This window comes from Oncorhynchus mykiss, chromosome 9, assembly GCF_013265735.2.
Source record: "Oncorhynchus mykiss isolate Arlee chromosome 9, USDA_OmykA_1.1, whole genome shotgun sequence".
Lineage (NCBI taxonomy): Eukaryota > Metazoa > Chordata > Actinopteri > Salmoniformes > Salmonidae > Oncorhynchus > Oncorhynchus mykiss.
The window spans coordinates 70,568,009-70,593,008 of NC_048573.1; the positions used below are offsets into that span (position 1 = coordinate 70,568,009).

The 25,000-nt window shown below is 45.1% G+C and overlaps 1 protein-coding gene across 8 annotated transcripts in view; it reads right to left on the reverse strand.

Moving 5' to 3' along the window:
• myt1b (myelin transcription factor 1b) overlaps positions 1-25,000 on the reverse strand; it is a 58,821-nt gene that overhangs the window by 13,602 nt on the left and 20,219 nt on the right. For 6 of the 8 annotated variants that reach the window (XR_005053352.1, XM_036988884.1, XM_036988878.1 and 3 more), the window contains exons 4-13: positions 24,139-24,169; positions 20,085-20,416; positions 18,774-19,862; positions 17,470-17,616; positions 14,131-14,221; positions 13,845-13,973; positions 10,205-10,419; positions 9,857-10,059; positions 776-1,015; positions 459-619 (exon numbers count right to left, since the gene is read on the reverse strand). Coding sequence is in view for 7 of the 8 variants with exons in the window: in XM_036988884.1 (XP_036844779.1) it covers positions 459-619; positions 776-1,015; positions 9,857-10,059; positions 10,205-10,419; positions 13,845-13,973; positions 14,131-14,221; positions 17,470-17,616; positions 18,774-19,862; positions 20,085-20,416; positions 24,139-24,169 (2,638 nt within the window). In the remaining variant the exon portion in view is untranslated. Of the gene's footprint in view, positions 1-458; positions 620-775; positions 1,016-9,856; positions 10,060-10,204; positions 10,420-13,844; positions 13,974-14,130; positions 14,222-17,469; positions 17,617-18,773; positions 19,863-20,084; positions 20,417-24,138; positions 24,207-25,000 lie in introns of all 8 variants that reach the window. The other 2 variants (XM_036988881.1, XM_036988880.1) reach the window with 1 other exon arrangement.

The window sequence follows — 25,000 nt, forward strand, 5'->3', positions numbered from 1 at the left end:
AGTAGAGGAGAGGAGGAGAGGAGGAAAAGAAAGGAGAGGAACATAGAGGAGGAGAGGAGAGGAGGGGAGGAGAGAGGAGAGAAAAGGAGAGGAGAGGGGAGGAGAGGAACAGAGAGGAGAGGAGAGAGAAGGAGAGAGGAGAGGAATGGTGAATGACAGTATCTCAGGGGAAAGGGGAGACGTGGAAGACTAAAAGGATGCAAGCCGCTCCTTCAGGGGGAATTGACAAACTCTTAGAAAAAAGGGTTCCAAAAGGGTTCTGCGGCTGTCCCCATATGACAACCATGTTTGGTTCCAAGTAGAACCCTCTGTGGAAAGGGTTCTACATGGATGCCAAAAGAGTTCTACCTGGAACCAAAAGAGGTAGGTTCAAAGGGTTCCCCTATGGAGACAGCCGAAGAACCCTTTCTGGTGCTAGATAACACCTTTATTTCTAGGACTGTAGATCATTGACTTACAGGAGCAGATCTTTCTTGCAGTCCTTGGGTTGTTGGAATTGGACCTTGAAGTTTGGGGTGGTGACCTCTCCAGGGTACTTCCTCTCCTGGGGGTAGTCCTGCATCAGGTCCATGTCCTCAGGGTCGGACGAGGCAAACGACCGCGCTGTGTGGTGCTCCAGCTGTGCAATCAAGTGGAAGTAAGAAGATTAGAGGACACACCCGATCCTTTAGTACATTTGAATTATTAGGCATGAGTGTAAAGATGGCAACACGCCTCCATGATCTTAACGAGGAGAAGAGGAAAGGAAGGATGACGAAGACAGCAGAGAACAGACCTCCTCTACATCCTCCTCTCGCTGGCGGTTGGGTTTTGTGTAGTCCAGAGGCTCCTCCCACTGTTCCTGTTTGTAGGCGTGGCCTGTGTGGGGCGAGGTCATGCCACTGCTGCCTCCGTGGTGCAGGGAGGAAGAGGAGGAGGAGGGGTCCGGGGAACACAACCCTGGGCTGGTACCCTCTCGTTTGACGGGCTTCTTCATGCTCAGGTCCAGAGTGCCATTTTCATCCACCCCGATGTCCTGCATAGGGAAAAGATAGTGGTGATGACAATCACAATCACATGACCTTGGCACACCACAGTCTATCACATACAAGTCTATCCCCAGTGATCTTGATGCACCACCTGTCTCTGTTAGACACGTCTGTAATCTCCAATGTACAATGGACATAACATTGCCAACGGTGCTGTTCAAGCACCATTTGTTTTGGCAGATCGTCTAAAGGGGGGGACCAGGGAAACAGGCCTCTTGTTTAGTGTTAATATGAAATGGGTTGTAGAGGAGCCAGAGAAATCAAAGCAGTGTGCCGTGGCATGGAGGCTGTGGGGAGAGAGAGAAACGGTCCCTGGTCCCAGAACGGGCCCTGGTCCCAGAACGGGCCCTGGTTCCAGAACGGGCCCTGGTTCCAGAACGGTCCCTGGTCCCAGAACGGGCCCTGGTCCCAGAACGGGCCCTGGTCCCAGAACGGGCCCTGGTCCCAGAACGGTCCCTGGTCCCAGAACGGGCCCTGGTCCCAGAACGGTCCCTGGTCCCAGAACGGTCCCTGGTCCCAGAACCAGCCCTGGTCCCAGAACCAGCCCTGGTCCCAGAACGGTCCCTGGTCCCAGAACGGTCCCTGGTCCCAGAACGGTCCCTGGTCCCAGAACGGGCCCTGGTCCCAGAACGGGCCCTGGTCCCAGAACGGTCCCTGGTCCCAGAACGGGCCCTGGTCCCAGAACGGGCCCTGGTCCCAGAACGGTCCCTGGCTGATTAGCACTGTGCTACTGAACTGCTATGGCCATTCATCTTCTCCTTTTATCCCCCCAACACCATGTCAGGAAATCAAAAAATGATGAAGCAGTCACTCTGCCTGCCAAGGCAAAAAGCTTTTAAAAAGTCACAATATGGGGGAGAGTGCTGCTACAATTACACCTCTTGTGCACAGATAGACAGAGAGGGGGGAAAAGAGGTGGGAGGGAGGAACAGAGAGAGAGAGAGAGAGAGAGAGAGATAGAGAGAGAGAGAGAAAGACAGAGAGAGAGAAAGACAGAGAGAGGGAGAGGGAGAGGGAGAGACAGAGAGAGAGAGAGAGAGAGAGAGAGAGAGAGAGACAGAGAGAGACAGAGAGAGATAGCGAGGGAGAGAGAGATAGAGAGATAAACTCCCATATCTACTGGGGGAAATTCCACAGTGTGCAATCACAGCAGCAAGATTTGTGACCTATTGCCACAAGAAAAGGGCAACCAGTGAAGAACAAACACCATTGTAAATACAACCCATATTTATGCTTATTTATTTTCCCATGTGTTCTTTAACCATTTGTACATTGTTACAACACTGTATATATATATATATATATATATATATGTATAATATGACATTTGTAATGTCTTTATTGTTTTGAAATTTCTGTATGTGTAATGTTTACTGTTAATTGTTATTGTTTATTTCACTTTTGTATATTATCTACCTCACTTGCTTTGGCAATGTTAACACATGTTTCCCATGCCAATAAAGCCCTTGAATTGAAAAAAAAAATTTGAATTGACAGAGAGAGATAGAGAGGGAGAAAGAGACAGAGACAGAGAGACAGAGACAGAGACAGAGACAGAGAGAGAGAGAGAGAGAGAGGGAGAGACAGAGAGAGAAAGAGAGACAGAGAGACGGAGCGATAGAAAGAGAGAGAGCGATCCGGCCGGAAGATAATGAAAAAAGACTACCTGGTGCGGCCAGGAACTGGCAGCAGGCCGATTTCAACAACAGCATGAAAAAGATTGAGGGATAGAAAACAAGAGAAGTTGATCACGTCATTTCCGGTCACAACTTGCAGACTTGTTTACGTGTTGCTGTGCGTTTTGTTGCCAACCTATTTTGCTACCTGACAACTTTACGGTTTTTACTTTTTAATTACCGTTTATATTTTTGTTTTTTCCCTCAACTTTTTCACTCTGGACGCTTTATCTGGACACGGTTCGTCAGGACCTCCAACAGCCGAAGCTAAGTAGTAACATTAACATGATGCTTTATCTGGACGTGGTTCGTCAGGACCTCCAACAGCCGAAGCTAAGTAGTAACATTAACACGATGCCTTGTAATTGCAGTCGCTGTACTCATAATATACAGGAGAACGATTGCCTTACGGCGAGGATAGCTGTGTTGCAAGCCCAGCTTCAGACGCAATCGTTAGGCAAGGGTAATTTCAGTGTAGGAAAGGATGAAACAGCGTCTGTGCCACCAGTAAGTACAGATAGTAACGTTAGTATAAATCCCCTCGCATGGTCCCCGCAGCCGGACAACTTTCTCACGGTTTCTGGAGGGAAATGCTTAAGGAATGCTCAACTGGTGTCGGTCATTCAGCCGGTTTTCCCCATTAAGCAGCGAGTCGGAGTCAGAGGCCGAGTCTTCTCTGGTCTCTACTCCTCCCGTTACTGGGTCTGAGACGCCGAAGCCTCCCACCATTAGCTCTGACAAATTGAAAACTCTAGTCATTGGCGACTCCATTACCCGCAGTATTGGACTTAAAACGAATCATCCAACGATCATACACTGTTTACCAGGGGGCAGGGCTACCGACGTTAAGGCTAATCTGAAGATGGTGCTGGCTAAAGCTAAAACTGGCGAGTGTAGAGAGTATAGGGATATTATTATCCACGTCGGCACCAACAATGTTAGGATGAAACAGTCAGAGATCACCAAGCACAACATAGCTTCAGCGTGTAATTCAGCTAGAAAGATGTGTCGGCATCGAGTAATTGTCTCTGGCCCCCTCCCAGTTAGGGGGAGTGATGAGCTTTACAGCAGAGTCTCACAACTCAATCGCTGGTTGAACACTGTTTTCTGCCCCTCCCAAAAGATAGAATTTGTAGATAATTGGCCCTCTTTCTGGGACTCACCCACAAACAGGACCAAGCCTGACCTGCTGAGGAGTGACGGCTCCATCCTAGCTGGAGGGGTGCTCTCATCTTATCTACCAACATAGACAGGGCTCTAACTCCTCTAGCTCCACAATGAAATAGGGTGCAGGCCAGGCAGCAGGCTGTTAGCCAGCCTGCCAGCATAGTGGAGTCTGCCACTAGCACAGTCAGTGTAGTCAGCTCAGCTATCACCATTGAGACCGTGTCTATGCCTCGACCTAGGTTGGGCAAAACTAAACATGGCGGTGTTCGCCTAAGCAATCTCACTAGCATAAAGACCTCCTCCATTCCTGTCATTATTGAAAGAGATCATGATACCTCACATCTCAAAATAGGGCTACTTAATGTTAGATCCCTTACTTCAAAGGCAATTATAGTCAATGAACTAATCACTGATCATAATCTTGATGTGATTGGCCTGACTGAAACATGGCTTAAGCCTGATGAATTTACTGTGTTAAATGAGAACTCACCTCCTGGTTACACTAGTGACCATATCCCCTGTGCATCCCGCAAAGGCGGAGGTGTTGCTAACATTTACGACAGCAAATTTCAATTTACAAAAGCTTCTAGTCATTAAGCTTCTAGTCATGAAATCTATGCAACCTACTCAATCACTTTTTATAGCTACTGTTTACAGGCCTCCTCGGCCATATACAGTGTTCCTCATTGAGTTCCCTGAATTCCTATCAGACCTTGTAGTCATAGCAGATAATATTCTAATCTTTGGTGACTTTAATATTCACATGGAAAAGTCCACAGACCCACTCCAAAAGGCTTTCGGAGCCATCATCGACTCAGTGGGTTTTGTCCAACATGTCTCTGGACCCACTCACTGTCACAGTCATACTCTGGACCTAGATTTGTCCCATGGAATAAATGTTGTGGATCTTACTGTTTTTCCTCATAATCCTGGACTATCGGACCACCATTTTAATACGTTTGCAATTGCAACAAATAATCTGCTCAGACCCCAACCAAGGAACATCAAAAGTCATGCTATAAATTCACAGACAACACAAAGATTCCTTGATGTCCTTCCAGATTCCCTCTGTCTACCCAAGGACGCCAGAGGACAAAAATCAGTTAACCACCTAACTGAGGAACTCAATTTAACCTTGCGCAATACCCTAGATGCAGTTGCACCCCTAAAAACTAAAATAAATTCTCATAAGAAACTAGCTCCCTGGTACACAGAAAATACCCGAGCTCTGAAGCAAGCTTCCAGAAAATTGGAACGGAAATGGCGCCACACCAAACTGGAATTCTTCCGACTAGCTTGGAAAGACAGTACCGTGCAGTATCGAAGAGCCCTTACTGCTGCTCGATCCTCCTATTTTTCTAACTTAATTGAGGAAAATAAGAACAATCCGAAATTGCTTTTTGATACTGTCGCAAAGCTAACTAAAAAGCAGCATTCCCCAAGAGAGGATGGCTTTCACTTTAGCAGTGATAAATTCATGAACTTCTTTGAGGAAAAGATCATGATTATTAGAAAGCAAATTATGGACTCCTCTTTAAATCTGCGTATTCCTTCAAAGCTCAGTTGTCCTGAGTCTGCACAACTCTGCCAGGACCTAGGATCAAGAGAGACGCTCAAATGTTTTAGTACTATATCTCTTGACACAATGATGAAAATAATCATGGCCTCTAAACCTTCAAGCTGCATACTGGACCCTATTCCAACTAAACTACTGAAAGAGCTGCTTCCTGTGCTTGGCCCTCCTATGTTGAACATAATAAACGGCTCTCTATCCACCGGATGTGTACCAAACTCACTAAAAGTGGCAGTAATAAAGCCTCTCTTGAAAAAGCCAAACCTTGACCCAGAAAATATAAAAACTATTGGCCTAAATCGAATCTTACATTCCTTTCAACATTTTTAGAAAAGGCTGTTGCGCAGCAACACACTGCCTTCCTGAAGACAAACAATGTATACAAAATGCTTCAGTCTGGTTTTAGACCCCATCATAGCACTGAGACGGCACTTGTGAAGGTGGTAAATGACATTTTAATGGCATCAGACCGAGGCTCTGCATCTGTCCTCGTGCTCCTAGACCTTAGTGCTGCTTTTGATACCATCGATCACCACATTCTTTTGTAGAGATTGGAAACCCAAATTGGTCTACACGGACAAGTTCTGGCCTGGTTTAGATCTTATCTGTCGGAAAGATATCAGTTTGTCTCTGTGAATGGTTTGTCCTCTGACAAATCAACTGTATATTTCGGTGTTCCTCAAGGTTCCGTTTTAGGACCACTATTGTTTTCACTGTATATTTTACCTCTTGGGGATGTCATTCGAAAACATAATGTTAACTTTCACTGCTATGCGGATGACACACAGCTGTACATTTCAATGAAACATGGTGAAGCCCCAAAATTGCCCTCGCTAGAAGCATGTGTTTCAGACATAAGGAAGTGGATGGCTGCAAACTTTCTACTTTTAAACTCGGACAAAACAGAGATGCTTGTTCTAGGTCCCAAGAAACAAAGAGATCTTCTGTTGAATCTGACAATGAATCTTATTGGTTGTACAGTCGTCTCAAATAAAACTGTGAAGGACCTCGGCGTTACTCTGGACCCTGATCTCTCTTTTGAAGAACATATCAAGACCATTTCAAGGACAGCTTTTTTCCATCTACGTAACATTGCAAAAATCAGAAATTTCTGTCCAAAAATGATGCAGAAAAATGAATCCATGCTTTTGTCACTTCTAGGTTAGACTACTGCAATGCTCTACTTTCCGGCTACCCGGATAAAGCACTAAATAAACTTCAGTTAGTGCTAAATACGGCTGCTAGAATCCTGACTAGAACCAAACAATTTGATCATATTACTCCAGTGCTAGCCTCCCTACACTGGCTTCCTGTCAAGGCAAGGGCTGATTTCAAAAGGTTTTACTGCTAACCTACAAAGCATTACATGGGCTTGCTCCTACCTATCTCTCTGATTTGGTCCTGCCGTACATACCTACATGTACGCTATGGTCACAAGACGCAGGCCTCCTAATTGTCGCTAGAATTTCTAAGCAAACAGCTGGAGGCAGGGCTTTCTCCTATAGAGCTCCATTTTTATGGAACGGTTTGCCTACCCATGTCAAAGACGCAGACTCCTTTTGATTTGAGAAGAGAGCGATGATGCAACCGCACCTCAACATTATCCTCTTGCTTTTAACTAATGCCACCTAATGTAATATTAATGTATTGGCTTGGCAGTGGGTGATCATTAGGCTTCAATCGTCTAGGACAGCGGTTGTCAACCTGTAGGCTCTAGGAAAGAGGTTGTCAACCTGTAGGCGTCTAGGACAGCGGTTTTCAACCTGTAGGCTCTAGGACAGAGGTTGTCAACCTGTAGGCTCTAGGACAGCGGTTTTCAACCTGTAGGCTCTAGGACAGCGGTTTTCAACCTGTAGGCTCTAGGACAGCGGTTTTCAACCTGTAGGTGTCTAGGACAGAGGTTGTCAACCTGTAGGCTCTAGAACAGCGGTTTTCAACCTGTAGGCTCTAGGACAGCGGTTTTCAACCTGTAGGCTCTAGGACAGAGGTTGTCAACCTGTAGGCTCTAGGACAGCGGTTTTCAACCTGTAGGCTCTAGGACAGCGGTTTTCAACCTGTAGGCTCTAGGACAGCGGTTTTCAACCTGTAGGCTCTAGGACAGCGGTTTTCAACCTGTAGGCTCTAGGACAGCGGTTTTCAACCTGTAGGCTCTAGGACAGAGGTTGTCAACCTGTAGGCGTCTAGGACAGCGGTTTTCAACCTGTAGGCTCTAGGACAGAGGTTGTCAACCTGTAGGCTCTAGGACAGCGGTTTTCAACCTGTAGGTGTCTAGGACAGCGGTTTTCAACCTGTAGGCTCTAGGACAGAGGTTTTCAACCTGTAGGCTCTAGGACAGAGGTTGTCAACCTGTAGGTGTCTAGGACAGCAGTTTTCAACCTGTAGGTGTCTAGGACAGCGGTTTTCAACCTGTAGGCTCTAGGACAGGGGTTGTCAACCTGTTGGCTCTAGGACAGAGGTTTTAAACCTGTAGGCGTCTAGGACAGCGGTTTTCAACCTGTAGGTGTCTAGGACAGCGGTTGTCAACCTGTAGGATCCAGGACAGCGGTTGTCAACCTGTAGGCTCTAGGACAGCGGTTGTCAACCTGTAGGTGTCTAGGACAGCGGTTTTCAACCTGTAGGCTCTAGGACAGAGGTTGTCAACCTGTAGGCGTCTAGGACAGCGGTTTTCAACCTGTAGGCTCTAGGACAGAGGTTGTCAACCTGTAGGCTCTAGGACAGCGGTTTTCAACCTGTAGGCTCTAGGACAGAGGTTGTCAACCTGTAGGCGTCTAGGACAGCGGTTTTCAACCTGTAGGTGTCTAGGACAGCGGTTTTCAACCTGTAGGTGTCTAGGACAGCGGTTTTCAACCTGTAGGCTCTAGGACAGAGGTTGTCAACCTGTAGGCTCTAGGACAGAGGTTTTAAACCTGTAGGCGTCTAGGACAGCGGTTTTCAACCTGTAGGATCCAGGACAGCGGTTGTCAACCTGTAGGCTCTAGGACAGCGGTAGTGATAGGAGGTACAGTGTTTTGTTAACCTAGTGAAGGTTATTAATGAGGTGAGGTTGCTATAGTGATAGGAGATCTACAGAACAGTGTTTTACTGATCTAGTGAAGGTTATTAATGAGGTGAGGTTGCTATAGTGATAGGAGGTCTACAGTACAGTGTTTTACTGACCCAGTGAAGGTTGTTATAGAGGTGAGGTTGCTATAGTGATAGGAGGTCTACAGTACAGTGTTTTACTGACCTAGTGAAGGTTGATATAGAGGTGAGGTTGCTATAGTGATAGGAGGTCTACAGTACAGTGTTTTGTTAACCTAGTGAAGGTTATTAATGAGGTGAGGTTACTATAGTGATAGGAGATCTACAGTACAGTGTTTTACTGATCTAGTGAAGGTTGTTATAGAGGTGAGGTTGCTATAGTGATAGGTCTACAGTACAGTGTTTTACTGACCTAGTGAAGGTTGTTATAGAGGTGAGGTTACTATAGTGATAGGAGGACTACAGTACAGTGCCTTGACCTAGTGAAGGTTGATATAGAGGTGAGGTTACTATAGTGATAGGTCTACAGTACAGTGCCTTGACCTAGTGAAGGTTGATATAGAGGTGAGGTTACTATAGTGATAGGAGGACTACAGTACAGTGCCTTGACCTAGTGAAGGTTGATATAGAGGTGAGGTTACTATAGTGATAGGAGGTCTACAGTACAGTGCCTTGACCTAGTGAAGGTTGATATAGAGGTGAGGTTACTATAGTGATAGGAGGTCTACAGTACAGTGCCTTGACCTAGTGAAGGTTGATATAGAGGTGAGGTTACTATAGTGATAGGAGGTCTACAGTACAGTGTTTTGCTGATCTAGTGAAGGTTGCTATAGAGGTAAGGTTACTATAGTGATAGGAGGTCTACAGTACAGTGTTTTACTGACCTAGTGAAGGTTGTTATAGAGGTGAGGTTACTATAGTGATAGGAGGACTACAGTACAGTGCCTTGACCTAGTGAAGGTTGTTATAGAGGTGAGGTTACAATAGTGACAGGAGGTCTACAGTACAGTGCCTTGACCTAGTGAAGGTTGATATAGAGGTGAGGTTACTATAGTGACAGGAGGTCTACAGTACAGTGTTTTGCTGACCTAGTGAAGGTTGTTATAGAGGTGAGGTTACTATAGTGATAGGAGGACTACAGTACAGTGCCTTGACCTAGTGAAGGTTGATATAGAGGTGAGGTTACTATAGTGATAGGAGGTCTACAGTACAGTGCCTTGACCTAGTGAAGGTTCGAAGTGAGGTTGCTATAGTGATAGGAGGCCTACTCTGCTGGCCAGGTATGGTAAAGTGTATCTTATTTCAGACATGATCGAGTTGTAGCTACAGTAAAGATACAGTAGTCCTACCTAGCCCAGCATGTGTTCGGGGGCGGGAGGGGGCTGGCCTACCTTGCTAGCCAGGTCCTGGTGCTTGGTGCTCAGGTTCTCAGGCCTCTCCCAGCAGCGCGTGGACAGGTTGAGGATGGCTGTAGCGGCCATGTGGGCTGCCTGGGCTTCATGGGAGTAGTCGTAGGCAGAAGAGGAGGCTGTCTTCCCATAGCCTCCATGCAGGCTGAGGCTGGGAGAAGAAGACTTTGGGGACGAGACTTTAGCTGAGGAGCAAAGAAACAGAGATATATCATCTCGTCCTGTATGTTTGTCCAAACTTTTGACTGGTACTGTATATATTTATGTATATATGTATGCATGCATAGGTTTAATATATATGGCTGTTAGTACAACATCCCGTTTCCTTACATTTGAAGGCTTTGGGTGAGGTTTCGCTGGTCGGTATATTTGATGCAAGCACACGCTTTCCAAACACCTGACAGTCGAAGCTTGCATAATCAAAGGAGACCTTGGAGTACTTCTCCAGCTCCTTGGCCAGGCTGGCACGAGGTGTGGCGGGTATCATGTTGGGCCTGTACTGCCTATAATGAGGCACCTCCAGTTGCTTCACAAAACACATGGGCCTGAGAGAGAGAGAGAGAGAAAGAGAGAGAGAGAGAGAGAGAGAGAGAGAGAGAGAGAGAGAGAGAGAGAGAGAGAGAGAGAGGAGAGAGAGAGAGAGAGAGAGGAGAGAGAGAGAGGAGAGAGAGAGAGGAGAGAGAGAGAGAGAGAGAGAGAGAGAGAGAGAGAGGAGAGAGAGAGAGGAGAGAGAGAGAGAGAGAGAGAGAGGAGAGAGAGAGAGGAGAGAGAGAGGAGAGAGAGAGAGGAGAGAGAGAGAGAGAGACCAATCACAGGGCAGGTCATTATCTCAGGAGAGGGAGGGGCAGGATTAAAAGCTTTCTAATCAACAGAGGGGACATTTACATATTGTAGAGCATGGAATTTATGAGCTTTAAACCCTGTAGTTTTTAATGGGGTGCCAGGGCTTTTGTCAGACCTGTTGGGGTTAACTCCACTGACACACGAGAGGGTCCTGGGAGGGGACAGTGTAGCCCACTGTTTTCCCTCTCCTTATCACCATAAACAACCCCATATCGCTGGTCACAGACAGTAGTCACAAGCCATCCTATCAGAGCTGCCCTTGGCTATGACATCACGGTTCAAACAGCGTTCTCTCTCTCTCTCTCTCTCTCTCTCTCTCACAGTAAACATTACACATACAGAAGTCTGTCTCTCTCTCACTCTCTCTCATGGCTCACAGACACACAGGCAGGCTGGGAGGAGATGGCTTCTGTTGTGTTCACAGACACACAGGCAGGCTGGGAGGAGATGGCTTCTGTTGTGTTCACAGACACACAGGCAGGCTGGGAGGAGATGGCTTCTGTTGTGTTCATAGACAGACAGGCAGGCTGGGAGGAGATGGCTTCTGTTGTGTTCACAGACACACAGGCAGGCTGGGAGGAGATGGCTTCTGTTGTGTTCATAGACACACAGGCAGGCTGGGAGGAGATGGCTTCTGTTGTGTTCCTAGACAGACAGTGGTGAACTGAGCGGTGTGCTTTCTGCCCATTGATCACTGGGATACCCTCTCTCTCTTTTTATTCAATGTGGATTCCATTATTAAAAGGATATCATGTGACATACTTAGCCAGCTCTGGTGTGTTCTCTGCACACATAACAGACCAGCTCATTTGAATGACAATGGGGGGAAAAAAAACAAGGTTTTATGTTTTAATGCTTGTCTGTTTTGTCGGACCACAGACGAGGTTCCTCAAGGAAAGCAATTATTTCCCCCCTATCCTCTCAATGCCCTGTTACTCGCATAATTATCTTATCGGGCGGAATTATTAATGAAAATACCAAGAAAGGAGCATGTACTTAGCATAATACCGCTGTCTGGTCGTTAACAGTAATTATAATTATTTTGGCATGATGAGGGTGAATAGAGGGTGACATGACAAATACACATCATTGCAGTAGAGCTAAAACTGTGGTGTCCTGATTGACACTTCGCACAGGGTTTCGCAATTGACAACAACACAAGTGGTGTTGAGCAGTCAAGGTTACTGCAGATACTGTATAAAGTCTCTGTGAACTACAAGTCGACCGATTATTCGGAATGGCCGATTAATTAGGGCCCATTTCAAGTTTTCATAACAATCGGAAATCGGTCATTTTGGATGCCAATTTTTTTATATATTTTAATTTTTTACACCTTTATTTAATCTTTATTTAACGAGGCAAGTCAGTTAAGAACACATTCTTCTTTTCAATGACGGCCTAGGAACGGTGAGTTAACTGCCTTGTTCAGGGGCAGAACGACAGATTTTTACTTTGTCAGCTCAGGGATTCAATCTTGCAACCTTACGGTTAACTAGTCCAACGCTCTAACCACCTGCCTCACGAGGAGCCTGCCTGTTACGCGAATGCAGTAAGGAGCCAAGGTAAGTTGCTAGCTAGCATTAAACTTAATCAATCATAATCACTAGTTATAACTACACATGGTTGATGATATTACTAGTTTATCTAGCGTGTCCTGCGTTGCATATAATCGATGTGGTGCGCATTCGTGAAAAAGGACTGTCGTTGCTCCAATGTGTACCTAACCATAAACACCAATGCCTTTCAATAAAATCAATACACAGAAGTATATATTTTTAAACCTGCATATTTAGTTAAAAGAAATCCAGGTTAACAGGCAATATTAACCAGGTGAAATTGTGTCACTTCTCTTGCGTTCATTGCATGCAGAGTCAGGGTATATGCAACATTTTGGGCCGCCTGGCTCATTGCGAACTAATTTGCCAGAATATTAGGTAATTATGACATAACATTGAAGGTTGTGCAATGTAACAGGAATATTTAGACTTATGGATGCCACCCATTAGATAAAATACGAAACGGTTCCGTATTTCACTGAAAGAATAAACGTCTTGTTTTCGAGATGATAGTTTCCGGGTTTGACCCTATTAATGAGCTAAGGCTCGTATTTATGTGTGTTATTATATTATAATTAAGTCTATGATTTGATAGAGCAGTCTGACTGAGCGATGGTGGGCACCAGCAGGCTCATAAGCATTCATTCCAGCAGCACTTTCATGCGTTTTGCCAGCAGCTCTGCTGTTTATGACTTCAAGCCTATCAACTCCTGAGATTAGGCTGGTGTAACGATGTGATGTGAAATGGCTAGCTAGTTAGCGGGGTGCGCGCAAATAGCGTTTCAAACGTCACTCGCTCTGAGACTTGGAGTAGTTGTTCCCCTTGCTCTGCATGTGTAACGCTGCTTCGAGTGTGGCTGTTTTCGTTGTGTTCCTGGTTCGAGCCCAGGTAAGAGCGAGGAGAGGGACGGAAGCTATACTGTTACACTGGCAATACTAAAGTGCCTATAAGATCATCCAATAGTCAAAGGTATATGAAATACAAATGGTATAGAGAGAAATAGTCCTATAATAACTACAACCTAAAACTTCTTACCTGGGAATATTGAAGACTCATGTGAAAAGGAACCACCAGCTTTCATATGTTCTCATGTTCTGAGCAAGGAACTGAAACGTTAGCTTTCTTACATAGCACATATTGCACTTTTACTTTCTTCTCCAACACTTTGTTTTTGCATTATTTAAACCAAATTGAACGTTTCATTATTTATTTGAGGCTAAATTTATTTTATTGATGTATTATATTAAGTTAAAATAAGTGTTCATTCAGTATTGTTATAATTGTCATTATTACAAATCGGTTGATTAATTGGTACCGGCTTTCTTTGTCCTCCAATAAATCGGTATCGGTATCGGCGTTGAAAAATCATAATCGGTCGACCTCTACTGTGAACTGCCTGTACCCACTAGAGAGATATGGAGAGAGAGAGAGAGAGACAGACAGACAGACAGAGAGATAGACCGAGAGAGAGACAGAGAGAGAGAGAAAGACCGAGAGAGAGACAGAGAGAGAGAGCCAGAGATACAGAGAACGAGAGATACAGAGAGAGAGAGAGGTGACCAATCATTACCTCAGGACTCGGTCATTGTTGTTGGGACTTTCTTTGAGGTGCTCTCTGATTGGCTGGGAGAGATGCTGCTTGTCAAGGTTGAGGCTCTTGGACAGCTTCTCTGCGGCTGCGATGGGGCATCCTGACAAACTGGGATAACCAATAAGAGGAGAGAGTGAATGCTGAGGAGAAGTCAGGCTGCTGTCTACATCAAACTGATTTAGAGTGACACATACAGAACAAGCATTCATATAGATTAACATATACTGATACACACACACACACACACACATATATTGTAGAGTACCTGCGGTGGGTGTTACGGTTGCTGTTAACATGACCCTGTCCAGTGCAGCCTGGAGTAGGACACTTCAGCACGTTCTCATGCATGGCCAGGACTGGAGAGGACACATACACAGAAGAATATTATGATTATTAGTATTACTATATTATTATATTATAACTATTAGAATTATTATTATTATTATTATTATATTATTATAATTACTATTATATTATGATTATATTATTATTATTACTAGTATTATTATATTATTATTAAATTATTATTATTATTACTAGTATTATTATATTATTAATAAATTATTATTATTATTACTAGTATTATTATATTATTAATAAATTATTATTATTATTATTATTACTAGTATTACATTATTATTAAATTATTATTATTATTACTAGTATTATTATATTATTAATAAATTATTATTATTATTATTATTACTAGTATTACATTATTATTAAATTATTATTATTATTACTAGTAGTATGATATTATTAATAAATTATTATTATTATTACTAGTATTATTATATTATTAATAAATTATTATTATTATTATTATTACTAGTATTACATTATTATTAAATTATTATTATTATTACTAGTAGTATGATATTATTAATAAATTATTATTATTATTACTAGTATTATTATATTATTAATAAATTATTATTATTATTATTATTACTAGTATTACATTATTATTAAATTATTATTATTATTACTAGTATTATTATATTATTAATAAATTATTATTATTATTATTATTACTAGTATTACATTATTATTAAATTATTATTATTATTACTAGTAGTATGATATTATTATTAAATTATTATTATTATTATTACTATTATATTATTATTATGATTATAGTATTATTATTACTATTATTATTATAATTATTATATTATTATTATATTATTATTATGGGATTATTATTAGGATTATAATATGATTATGATTATAGTATTATTATTACTATTATTATTATACTAATTATATTATTATTAGGATTATATTAGTATTATTACTATTACTCTTACTCTTATTACGGTTACGATTATGATTATGATTATAATATTATTATGGGATTATAATATTATGATTATATTATTATTATGATTATTATTATTACTATTATTAGTATATTATAACATTATTATGATTATAATATTATTATTGTATTATTATTGTATTATTATTGTTACTATTAGTATTACTATTATTATTACTAGTATTATTACTAGTATTATTGTTATTATTCTTACTATTATTACTATTATTATTATTAATATTATTATTGTTATTATTATACTATTATTATTATATTACTATTATTAATACCATTATATTACTATTATTACCCTGTCACATACAATAATGTGTTTTTTCCTGTGTGACTTGGAGAGGGTATTGGGTATATGGTATGGTGTATAGGGTATAGGGTATTGGGTTAAGGGATATTGGGTATAGAGTATTGGATATTGGGTATTTGGTATAGAGTATAGAGTATAGAGCATAGAGTATAGATCATAGAGTATTTGGTATAGGGTATAAAGTATAGAGCATAGAGTATTGGGTATAGAGTATAGGGTTTGGGTATAGAGGATAGAGTATAGGGTATTGGGTATATCGTACTGGATATAGAGTATAGGGTATAGAGTATAGGCTATTGAGTATAGGGTATTGGGTATAGAGTATTGGGTATAGGGTATTGGGTATAGAGTATTGGGTATAGACTACTTTGGCCAAGATTGTTCAGGTTTTGGTCACTAGATGCCCCATTGTGCTTTTTTGACCCTTTTGTTTTCCCCTTGTTCCAGTTATTATTTGCACCTGTGTCTCATTTCCCTTGAATGTATTTAAACCCTTAGTGTTCCTCAGTTCTTTGCTCTGTGTTTGTATGTTAGCACCCAGCCCCAGCAATGCTGTGAACTTTTGTTTCTCTAGTTGGATTTTCTTGAGGTACTCTGGTTTTGTTCTTGTTTATTTTTGTATTTATTCTTTTGAGGTTTGTTTTTTCCTTGTCTCTTGGATGATATACATTTTTTTCTCTTGGAATGACTTTCGACGTTGTGGATTTATATTTTGCCTGAAGATCTTTTCCTTTTTTCTTTATTAAATCACCGTCTCTGGTACTGCTGTGTCTGCCTCATCTTCTGGGTTCTGACGACTATTAGTGGCTCAGTTTACTAAGTGACTGTCTCTAGTACTGCTGTGTCTGCCTCATCTTCTGGGTTCTGACGACTATTAGTGGCTCAGTTTACTAAGTGACTGTCTCTAGTACTGCTGTGTCTGCCTCATCTTCTGGGTTCTGACGACTATTAGTGGCTCAGTTTACTAAGTGACTGTCTCTAGTACTGCTGTGTCTGCCTCATCTTCTGGGTTCTGACGACTATTAGTGGCTCAGTTTACTAAGTGACTGTCTCTAGTACTGCTGTGTCTGCCTCATCTTCTGGGTTCTGACGACTATTAGTGGCTCAGTTTACTAAGTGACTGTTTCTCACACCGGAGACCCGAGTTCGTAACCGGGTCCTGACACTACTGGATACAGAGTATAGGGTATTGGGTATAGACTACTGGATACAGAGTATAGGGTATTGGGTATAGAGTATTGGGTATAGACTACTGGATACAGAGTATAGGGTATTGGGTATAGAGTATTGGGTATAGACTACTGGATACAGAGTATAGGGTATTGGGTATAGAGTATTGGGTATAGACTACTGGATACAGAGTATAGGCTATTGGGAAATGGGTATAGGTTATTGGTATAGAGTATTTGGTATTGGGTACAGGGAATAGTGTATATGGTATTGGGTATAGAGTATTGGGTATAGACTACTGGATACAGAGTATAGGGTATTGGGTATAGAGTATTGGGTATAGACTACTGGATACAGAGTATAGGCTATTGGGAAATGGGTATAGGTTATTGGTATAGAGTATTTGGTATTGGGTACAGGGAATAGTGTATATGGTATTGGGTATGGCTTATTGGTATAAGTTACTCGGTATTGGGTATAGGGTATTGGGATAGGGTATAGGTTACTAGGTATTGTTATTGGGTATAGGGTACTGGGTATTGTGTATAGGATATAGGATATAGGTTACTAGGTATTGTTATAGGGTATAGAGAATTGGGTATAGGGTACTGGGTATTGTGTACTGGGTATAAGGTATAGGTTACTAGGTATTGTTCTAGGGTATAGGGTACTGGGTATAGGTTACTGGGTATAGGGTACTGGGTATTGTGTACTGGGTATAGGGTATAGGTTATTGGTATAGGTTACTAGGTATAGTTATAGGGTAAAGAGTATTGGGTATAGGTACTGACTCTCAGGAGGGATCCTGTCCTTGTGTGGACAACCAGACAGGCTGCGGTGGTGGGGGTAGAGTCCAGTAACATGGCCAGTCCCGTCACAGCCAGGGGTGGGGCATTTGATCTCCCTCTTCTCTGGCCTGCTGCCCTCTGTAGAGACAGCTAGAAGATATACAACATACCACTGCTTAACCATCTGCCTGAAAGCACTGTCAAACACACTACAGGAAATACACATTGAATCAAACAAAAAAACGCACACATTAGACAATTAATTGTGTATAGTCTTGTGGATGATTTGTATGTGTGGAGCAGGGAACTCATTTGGTCAAACTGAAGAGTGAAAAGGACACTGTATAAGTGGTAGTATTAATGTATACAGTAGAGAACTGAGGAGCCCTGTTCACTATTACTATGCTGGAGGGAGACAGAGGGAAGAGGTGGGAAAGCGATGCTCTATTGGCCTCCAAATTGAATGTTAACGAGACATGCGCCTTCTAATTAGTGCTGGGCAGAACATGAGCATCGCCACAGGAGGGTAGAACTGGGACAGACTGCCCCACTAGGCACGGCCTGTTAGTGTCAGAGGCATGACAAATGGGAACGGTGCCAGGACACAACTAGGCCCAAACAATAACACATTAATAAACACTGCACCAATTTCATTATGGAGTGAGTCTCTCTCTCTCTCTCTCTCTCTCTCTCTCTCTCTCTCTCTCTCTCTCTCTCTCTCTCTCTCTCTCTCTCTCTCTCTCTCTCTCTCTCTCTCTCTCTCTCTCTCTCTCTCTCTCTCTCTCTCTCTCTCTCTCTCTCTCTCTCTCTCTCTCTCTCTCTCTCTCTCTCTCTCTCTCTCTCTCTCTCTCTCTCTCTCTCTCTCTCTCTCTCTCTCTCTCTCTCTCTCTCTCTCTCTCTCTCCTTCCTCTCTCCTTCCTCTCTCTCTCTCTCTCTCTCTAAACTCACTGATGAGTATCTGTGGTCTGTTTCTATTTGATAATGTATTGTAATATGGGAGACTGGTCCAATGGGTATCTGTAAAACTCTCTGGGGTTTTAGGCTGGGTATCTGTAAAACTCTCTGGGGTTTTAGGCTGGGGATCTGTAAAACTCTCTGGGGTTTTAGGCTGGGGATCTGTAAAACTCTCTGGGGTTTTAGGCTGGGGATCTGTAAAACTCTCTGGGGTTTTAGGCTGGGTATCTGTAAAACTCTCTGGGGTTTTAGGCTGGGTATCTGTAAAGCACTTTGTGACAACTGCTGGTGTAAAAATGGCTTTATAAAATGCATTTGATTGATTGATTGATTGATTGGAACGCAATCCATACCTTTGCTGCTGAAGCAGCTGTTGCGCATGGCGTTCAGGTGTTTGGGCCGGTCGTCCATGCTGAAATAGCGGTGGTGGAGCTCCGGGGTGACAGCGGGGTGACGGAGGAGGAGGAGGTCGCGAGGCCCCTTCACCTGTTCTGCCTTCAGGGCGATGGCCTGCTCCAGGAGCCCCAGGTTGCCCCGGGTCATATCATACGTCTCTGACTCATCCGTCCACCTCTGAGACAAACTATCATCTTCCTCCTCCTCCTCCTCATCACCATCTTCATCTTCATAGTCCTTCCCCGAATCCTCTGAGCGCACCTCGATTATGTCAGAGGCTGCTGAGGCCTTATGGGAGATGTAGTGCTGTAAGGGGCTGACTCTGTGGGGATTGTAGTTCTCCAGTGGGATGGTCCTGTGGGGGTTGTAGTTCTCCAGGAGGCTGGTCCTGTGGGGGTTGTAGTTCTCCCCTGGGCTGGTCCTGTGGGGGTTGTAGTTTTCTAGGAGGCTGGTCCTTTTGGGCATGTAGTGCTCTGTAGTTCTGTCCCCTTGTGTGGCTGGTCCCTGAGCTGCTGCATTGCTGCTAATGGAGTTAGAGGTGGGCAGGACGACAGGGTGCACTCCCTCATCCACCTCCTCAATGTCATCTTCCTCCTCCTCTTCATCCAGGATCTCCTGTGGCTGGTGCTCTGCTTCTCTCCTCTCCTCTTCATACTCTTCCTCCTCCTCGTCTTCCTCAGCCTTGTCCTGCTGCTGGTGAATGTCTCCAGTGAAATACGGGTGCTCAAAGGTTCTCTGTGTCACAGCCTCCCTAGTCTCCTCAATCTCATCTTCCTCCTCCTCCTCCTCCTCTTCCTCCTCCTCCTCCTCTACTGGGTGTTCCACTGCCACAGTGGCGTGCTCCACAGCTGTGATATCCTTCTCTGTCTCCATGGTAACGTGCGCCTGTGAGGTGGTCTCTGCGGTGTCGGGGACCCTGCCCAGGTACAGTAGAGAGTTGGCTAGGATCTGATGGTAACTGGAGTAGTCCGCTCTCTTAGGCCATTCCCCCTCCTCAGCTTTACATGTTGTTTTACTGGATCCCGGCTCAATGATCATGCATTCTTCTGTGGGAGAGTCAAGGACACGTCGGTGAGTTAGAAACAGCAATGGACAGGAGAGGTATTTAGTTACCATCATCCTCTCGGTCATCCACTCCCTTCTTGTCATGATCCGAATGATATCATCATTAATAAACAGTGCCCGTTAATATGAGTCACACATCATGATCACTTGGTTCATTGTGAGTCATGGTGGTGTGTGTTTACAGTACAGTGTACAGCACCTACCTTCATCTGAATCTATGCTCTCCTCTTTCTGCTCTGTCACATTCTCCTCCTCTTCCTCCTCTTCCTCCTCTTCCTCCTGCTCCTCCTCTGGCTTTTCTTCCTGCTGTGCCTGTGGTTGTTCCTCTATCTTCTCTTCCTTCTCCTTCTCCTCCTCTTCCTCCTCCCTGGCCTCCCCCTCCACCTCCTCCTCGCTGCTCCCATCACTGTCCACGCCGAAGCCATCGTCCATGGCCAGCTTTAGAGGGTGGGACTTCCTTTTAGAAGATGGCTGCTCCTGCTCTGCCTCAGCATCCGCCAGACGTCTCTTCCTGACCAATGGGCAGCCCAGCACACTGCACGGGAACAGGGGTAGAGAGTGAGAAAGGGAGCGGGGAGGGGGGGGGGGGTGTTGGGAAGAGAGGGGGAGGGGGGGAGGGAGGGAGAGAGGGAGAGGGGGGTGTTGGGAAGAGAGGGGGAGAGGGAGAAAGGGAGAGGGGGTGTTGGGAAGAGAGGGGGAGAGGGAGAAAGGGAGAGGGGGTGTTGGGAAGAGAGGGGGAGAGGGAGAGATGGAGGGAGAGGGGGGTGTTGGGAAGAGAGGGGGAGAGGGGGTGTTGGGAAGAGAGGGGGAGAGGGAGAGGGAGAGGGGGGAGTTGGGAAGAGAGGGGGAGAGGGAGAGATGGAGGGAGAGGGGGGTGTTGGGAAGAGAGGGGGAGAGTGAGGGGGGGTGTTGGGAAGAGAGGGGAGAGGGAGAGGGGGGTGTTGGGAAGAGAGGGGAGAGGGAGAGGGGGTGTTGGGGAGAAAGGGGGAGAGGGAGAGATGGGGAAGGGTGTTGGGGACAGAGAGGTGTTTGGGAAGGGAGGGGGAGAGGGAGAAGGGGACATTGGGAAGAGAGGGAGAGAGGGGGAGAGAGGGGAAGAGAACCCTGAGGGGTGCATCTTCAGTCATGAGCATCAAACATAGCTTATGGAGAGGTAGAAACTTAAAGCATAACAAAACAAAACAAACCAAACAATAATACAAACATGCCTATCAATGAGTTAAAATGCCATGGAGATCTGAGATGAATAATGGAGGGATGCTGAGTGTACTGCACTATGCCTGGAGGAAAGATCTGTTCTCGCTCTTACATTACAACCAATCACAGCCAACTGACTGGAACTTTAATGAACACACAACGAGAGGCAGTGGAGGATCAAATTCAATAAAGCCTAGAAAACAGAGGGAGTGGAGGGAATCTATAAACACGGTTCATCTGGAAATTGGTTCTTGAATGAATACACATGTAAATAAATGTAATTTGTAATATCTTTCCAATAAGCTGGAGTCACGACGCAGCGAGCGGCCCCAGGTCTACAGGTGTCTTCTTGGTAAGACAGAGGGAGCGTCCCCAGGTCTACAGGGGTCTTCTTGGTAAGACAAAGGGAGCCTCCCCAGGTCTAGGGTGGGGTGGGGGTGGGGGTTGTTCTGAGACCCAGGAGGGCTGAGGGTGTAGGTGGGGGTTGTTCTGAGACCCAGGAGGGCTGAGGGTGTAGGTGGGGGTTGTTCTGATACCCAGGAGGGCTGAGGGTGTAGGTGGGGGTTGTTCTGAGACCCAGGAGGGCTGAGGGGGTAGGTGGGTGTTGTTCTAAGACCCAGGAGGGCTGAGGGTGAAGGTGGGGGTTGTTCTGAGACTCAGGAGGGCTGGGGGCTGAGGGGGTAGGTGGGGGTTGTTCTGAGACCCAGGAGGGCTGGGGGCTGAGGGTGTAGGTGGGGGATGTTCTGAGACCCAGGAGGGCTGAGGGTGTAGGTGAGGGTTGTTCTGAGACCCAGGAGGGCTGAGGGTGTAGGTGGGGGTTGTTCTGAGACCCAGGAGGGCTGAGGGTGTAGGTGGGGGTTGTTCTGAGACCCAGGAGGGCTGGGGGCTGAGGGGGTAGGTGGGGGTTGTTCTGAGACCCAGGAGGGCTGGGGGCTGAGGGGGTAGGTGGGGGATGTTCTGAGACCCAGGAGGGCTGAGGGTGTAGGTGGGGGTTGTTCTGAGACTCAGGAGGGCTGGGGGCTGAGGGGGTAGGTGGGGGTTTTTCTGAGACCCAGGAGGGCTGGGGGCTGAGGGTGTAGGTGGGGGTGGGGGTTGTTCTGAGACCCAGGAGGGCTGGGGGCTGAGGGGGTTGGTGGGGGTTGTTCTGAGACTCAGGAGGGCTGGGGGCTAAGGGGGTAGGTGGGGGTTGTTCTGAGACCCAGGAGGGCTGGGGGCTGAGGGTGTAGGTGGGGGTGGGGGTTGTTCTGAGACCCAGGAGGGCTGGGGGGTAGGTGGGGGTTGTTCTGAGACCCAGGAGGGCTGAGGGGGTAGGTGGGGGTTGTTCTGAGACCCAGGAGGGCTGAGGGGGAAGGTGGGGGTTGTTCTGAGACCCAGGAGGGCTGAGGGTGTAGGTGGGGGTTGTTCTGAGACCCAGGAGGGCTGAGGGTGTAGGTGGGGGTTGTTCTGAGACCCAGGAGGGCTGGGGGCTGAGGGGGTAGGTGGGGGTTGTTCTGAGACTCAGGAGGGCTGGGGGCTGAGGGGGTAGGTGGGGGTTGTTCTGAGACCCAGGAGGGCTGAGGGTGTAGGTGGGGGTTGTTCTGAGACTCAGGAGGGCTGAGGGTGTAGGTGGGGGTTGTTCTGAGACTCAGGAGGGCTGGGGGCTGAGGGGGTAGGTGGGGGTTGTTCTGAGACCCAGGAGGGCTGGGGGCTGAGGGTTTAGGTGGGGGTTGTTCTGAGACCCAGGAGTGCTGGGGGCTGAGGGGGTAGGTGGGGGTTGTTCTGAGACCCAGGAGGGCTGGGGGCTGAGGGTGTAGGTGGGGGTGGGGGTTGTTCTGAGACCCAGGAGGGCTGGGGGCTGAGGGGGTAGGTGGGGGTTGTTCTGAGACCCAGGAGGGCTGGGGGCTGAGGGTGTAGGTGGGGGTGGGGGTTGTTCTGAGACCCAGGAGGGCTGGGGGCTGAGGGGGTAGGTGGGGGTTGGCTGCCCTACCTTCTGTGTCGTGAATATCTCCCACAGATGTTGCCAGAGCATCCAGGGGTGGGGCAGGTGAATGGAGTCAGAGACACGTTTTCACATTTTACACATTTTGTCCCTTGGAGAATTGATGATAATAGAACAGGTGAAATAAAATAATGAAAAGTGTAGTAAAAATAATAAATATAACACACACACACACACACACACACACACACACACACACACACACACACACACACACACACACACACACACACACACACACACACACAAAGAAATACAAGTGGTAGTAACCAAGAACAAATGTGTCATCCATCAAGCTGGCCAATCCAATTTCATGTGATAGAGATCACGAAACGTTAATTTCCCCTCCTCTCAGGAGTCATCTACAGGTGCCCTCACAGTCTACAGATGGCCCTCACAGTCTACAGGTGGCCCTCACAGTCTACAGGTGGCCCTCACAGTCTACAGGTGGCCCTCACAGTCTACAGGTGGCCCTCACAGTCTACAGGTTATTATTACTTATTATAATGCTATATTTGCATTTTTAAATGAGACAGGAGCCTCTACAGCACCTCAAGGGGGGTTTGGAGTGCAGCAGAGACCTGATCAATGCTTAAGGGTGAAGTGTGACAAATTATTATTTTGGGAGAGGAGACGATGTTGGTCATGACTGATGAGGTTCAGTAGACGAGTTCTCTCCTCTCTTCTCCTCTTAAAGGTCGGTTTTCTTATCTCTACTCTTATAGACATGCTCCCCAGGGAATGGTTGGTTGGGTCATGACTGATGAGGTTCAGTAGATGATGAACCCAGTACCATGCAGGTTATGCTCATGGGGGGAGGAAGAGGAAGAGGAGGAGAAGGACAAGAAGAAGGAGGTTTCTGTTTAACCGCAGTATATTAAAAGGGTTAAACTTGGACCAGGAAGTAAAACCACAGAGTTACTATGGGCGTTATGATCATTCTCGTCATGTGACAAGCAGTCTGTATGACTGAAATGTGCAGTATGACAAAACAAGACTACAGTATGACGTTTCCGTTTAGCGAGATACACACTAGACAGACAAACAACGTACAACAGGATGAAGTATTGTATAGCGCTTACCTCAGCTCTTGTCCAATGAGCTCGGTGGGAACTAGAGAACCAATAAGAGACGAGCAAAGGTGAAGGAACTAGAGAACCAATAAGAGACGAGCAAAGGTGAACCAGCTGAAAGCTGCACTGCAGAAGGAACTAGTTACAATCAATAAATCACAAATGCATAAGAATCCCTGGAGGATCTTCACAGAAATAACCAGAAATATACAGACATTTAAAAACAAAATACAAAAATACAAAACATATACAGAAATAAATAGAAATATACAGAAATATACATTCATTATCGAGAGAAAAATGAACAACCTACACACACAGGCAACAACACACACACACACACACACACACACACACACACACACACACACACACACACACAGGCAACAACACACACACACACACACACACACACACACACACACACACACACACACACACACACACACACAGGCAACAACACACACACACACACACACACACACACACACACACACACACACACACACACACACACACACACACACACACACACACACAGCCAAGGACACCTAGATCAGTCAAATTGCTCTGTGCTGATCAGAAGAAATATACAATGACATGCAGACTTCAGCATTAATTGTTGCAGTTAAGTAATTATCATAATTAAAATCATAATTAAAAGAAAAACTACCTACATCAGATAAAAATACTGCATTTCATTCAGGCGACTTAATTGTCTTAAAAAAATAAATAATCATAGTCTATGATCAACAATACTATAAGCTGTTGGCTACTCGAGGGAATTGATTGGGCATTCAAAAATAAGAGCTTGTTTTTAGAAATATCATTAAGTTTTCATTATGGCCATTGGAGAAAATCTCTCTCCTCA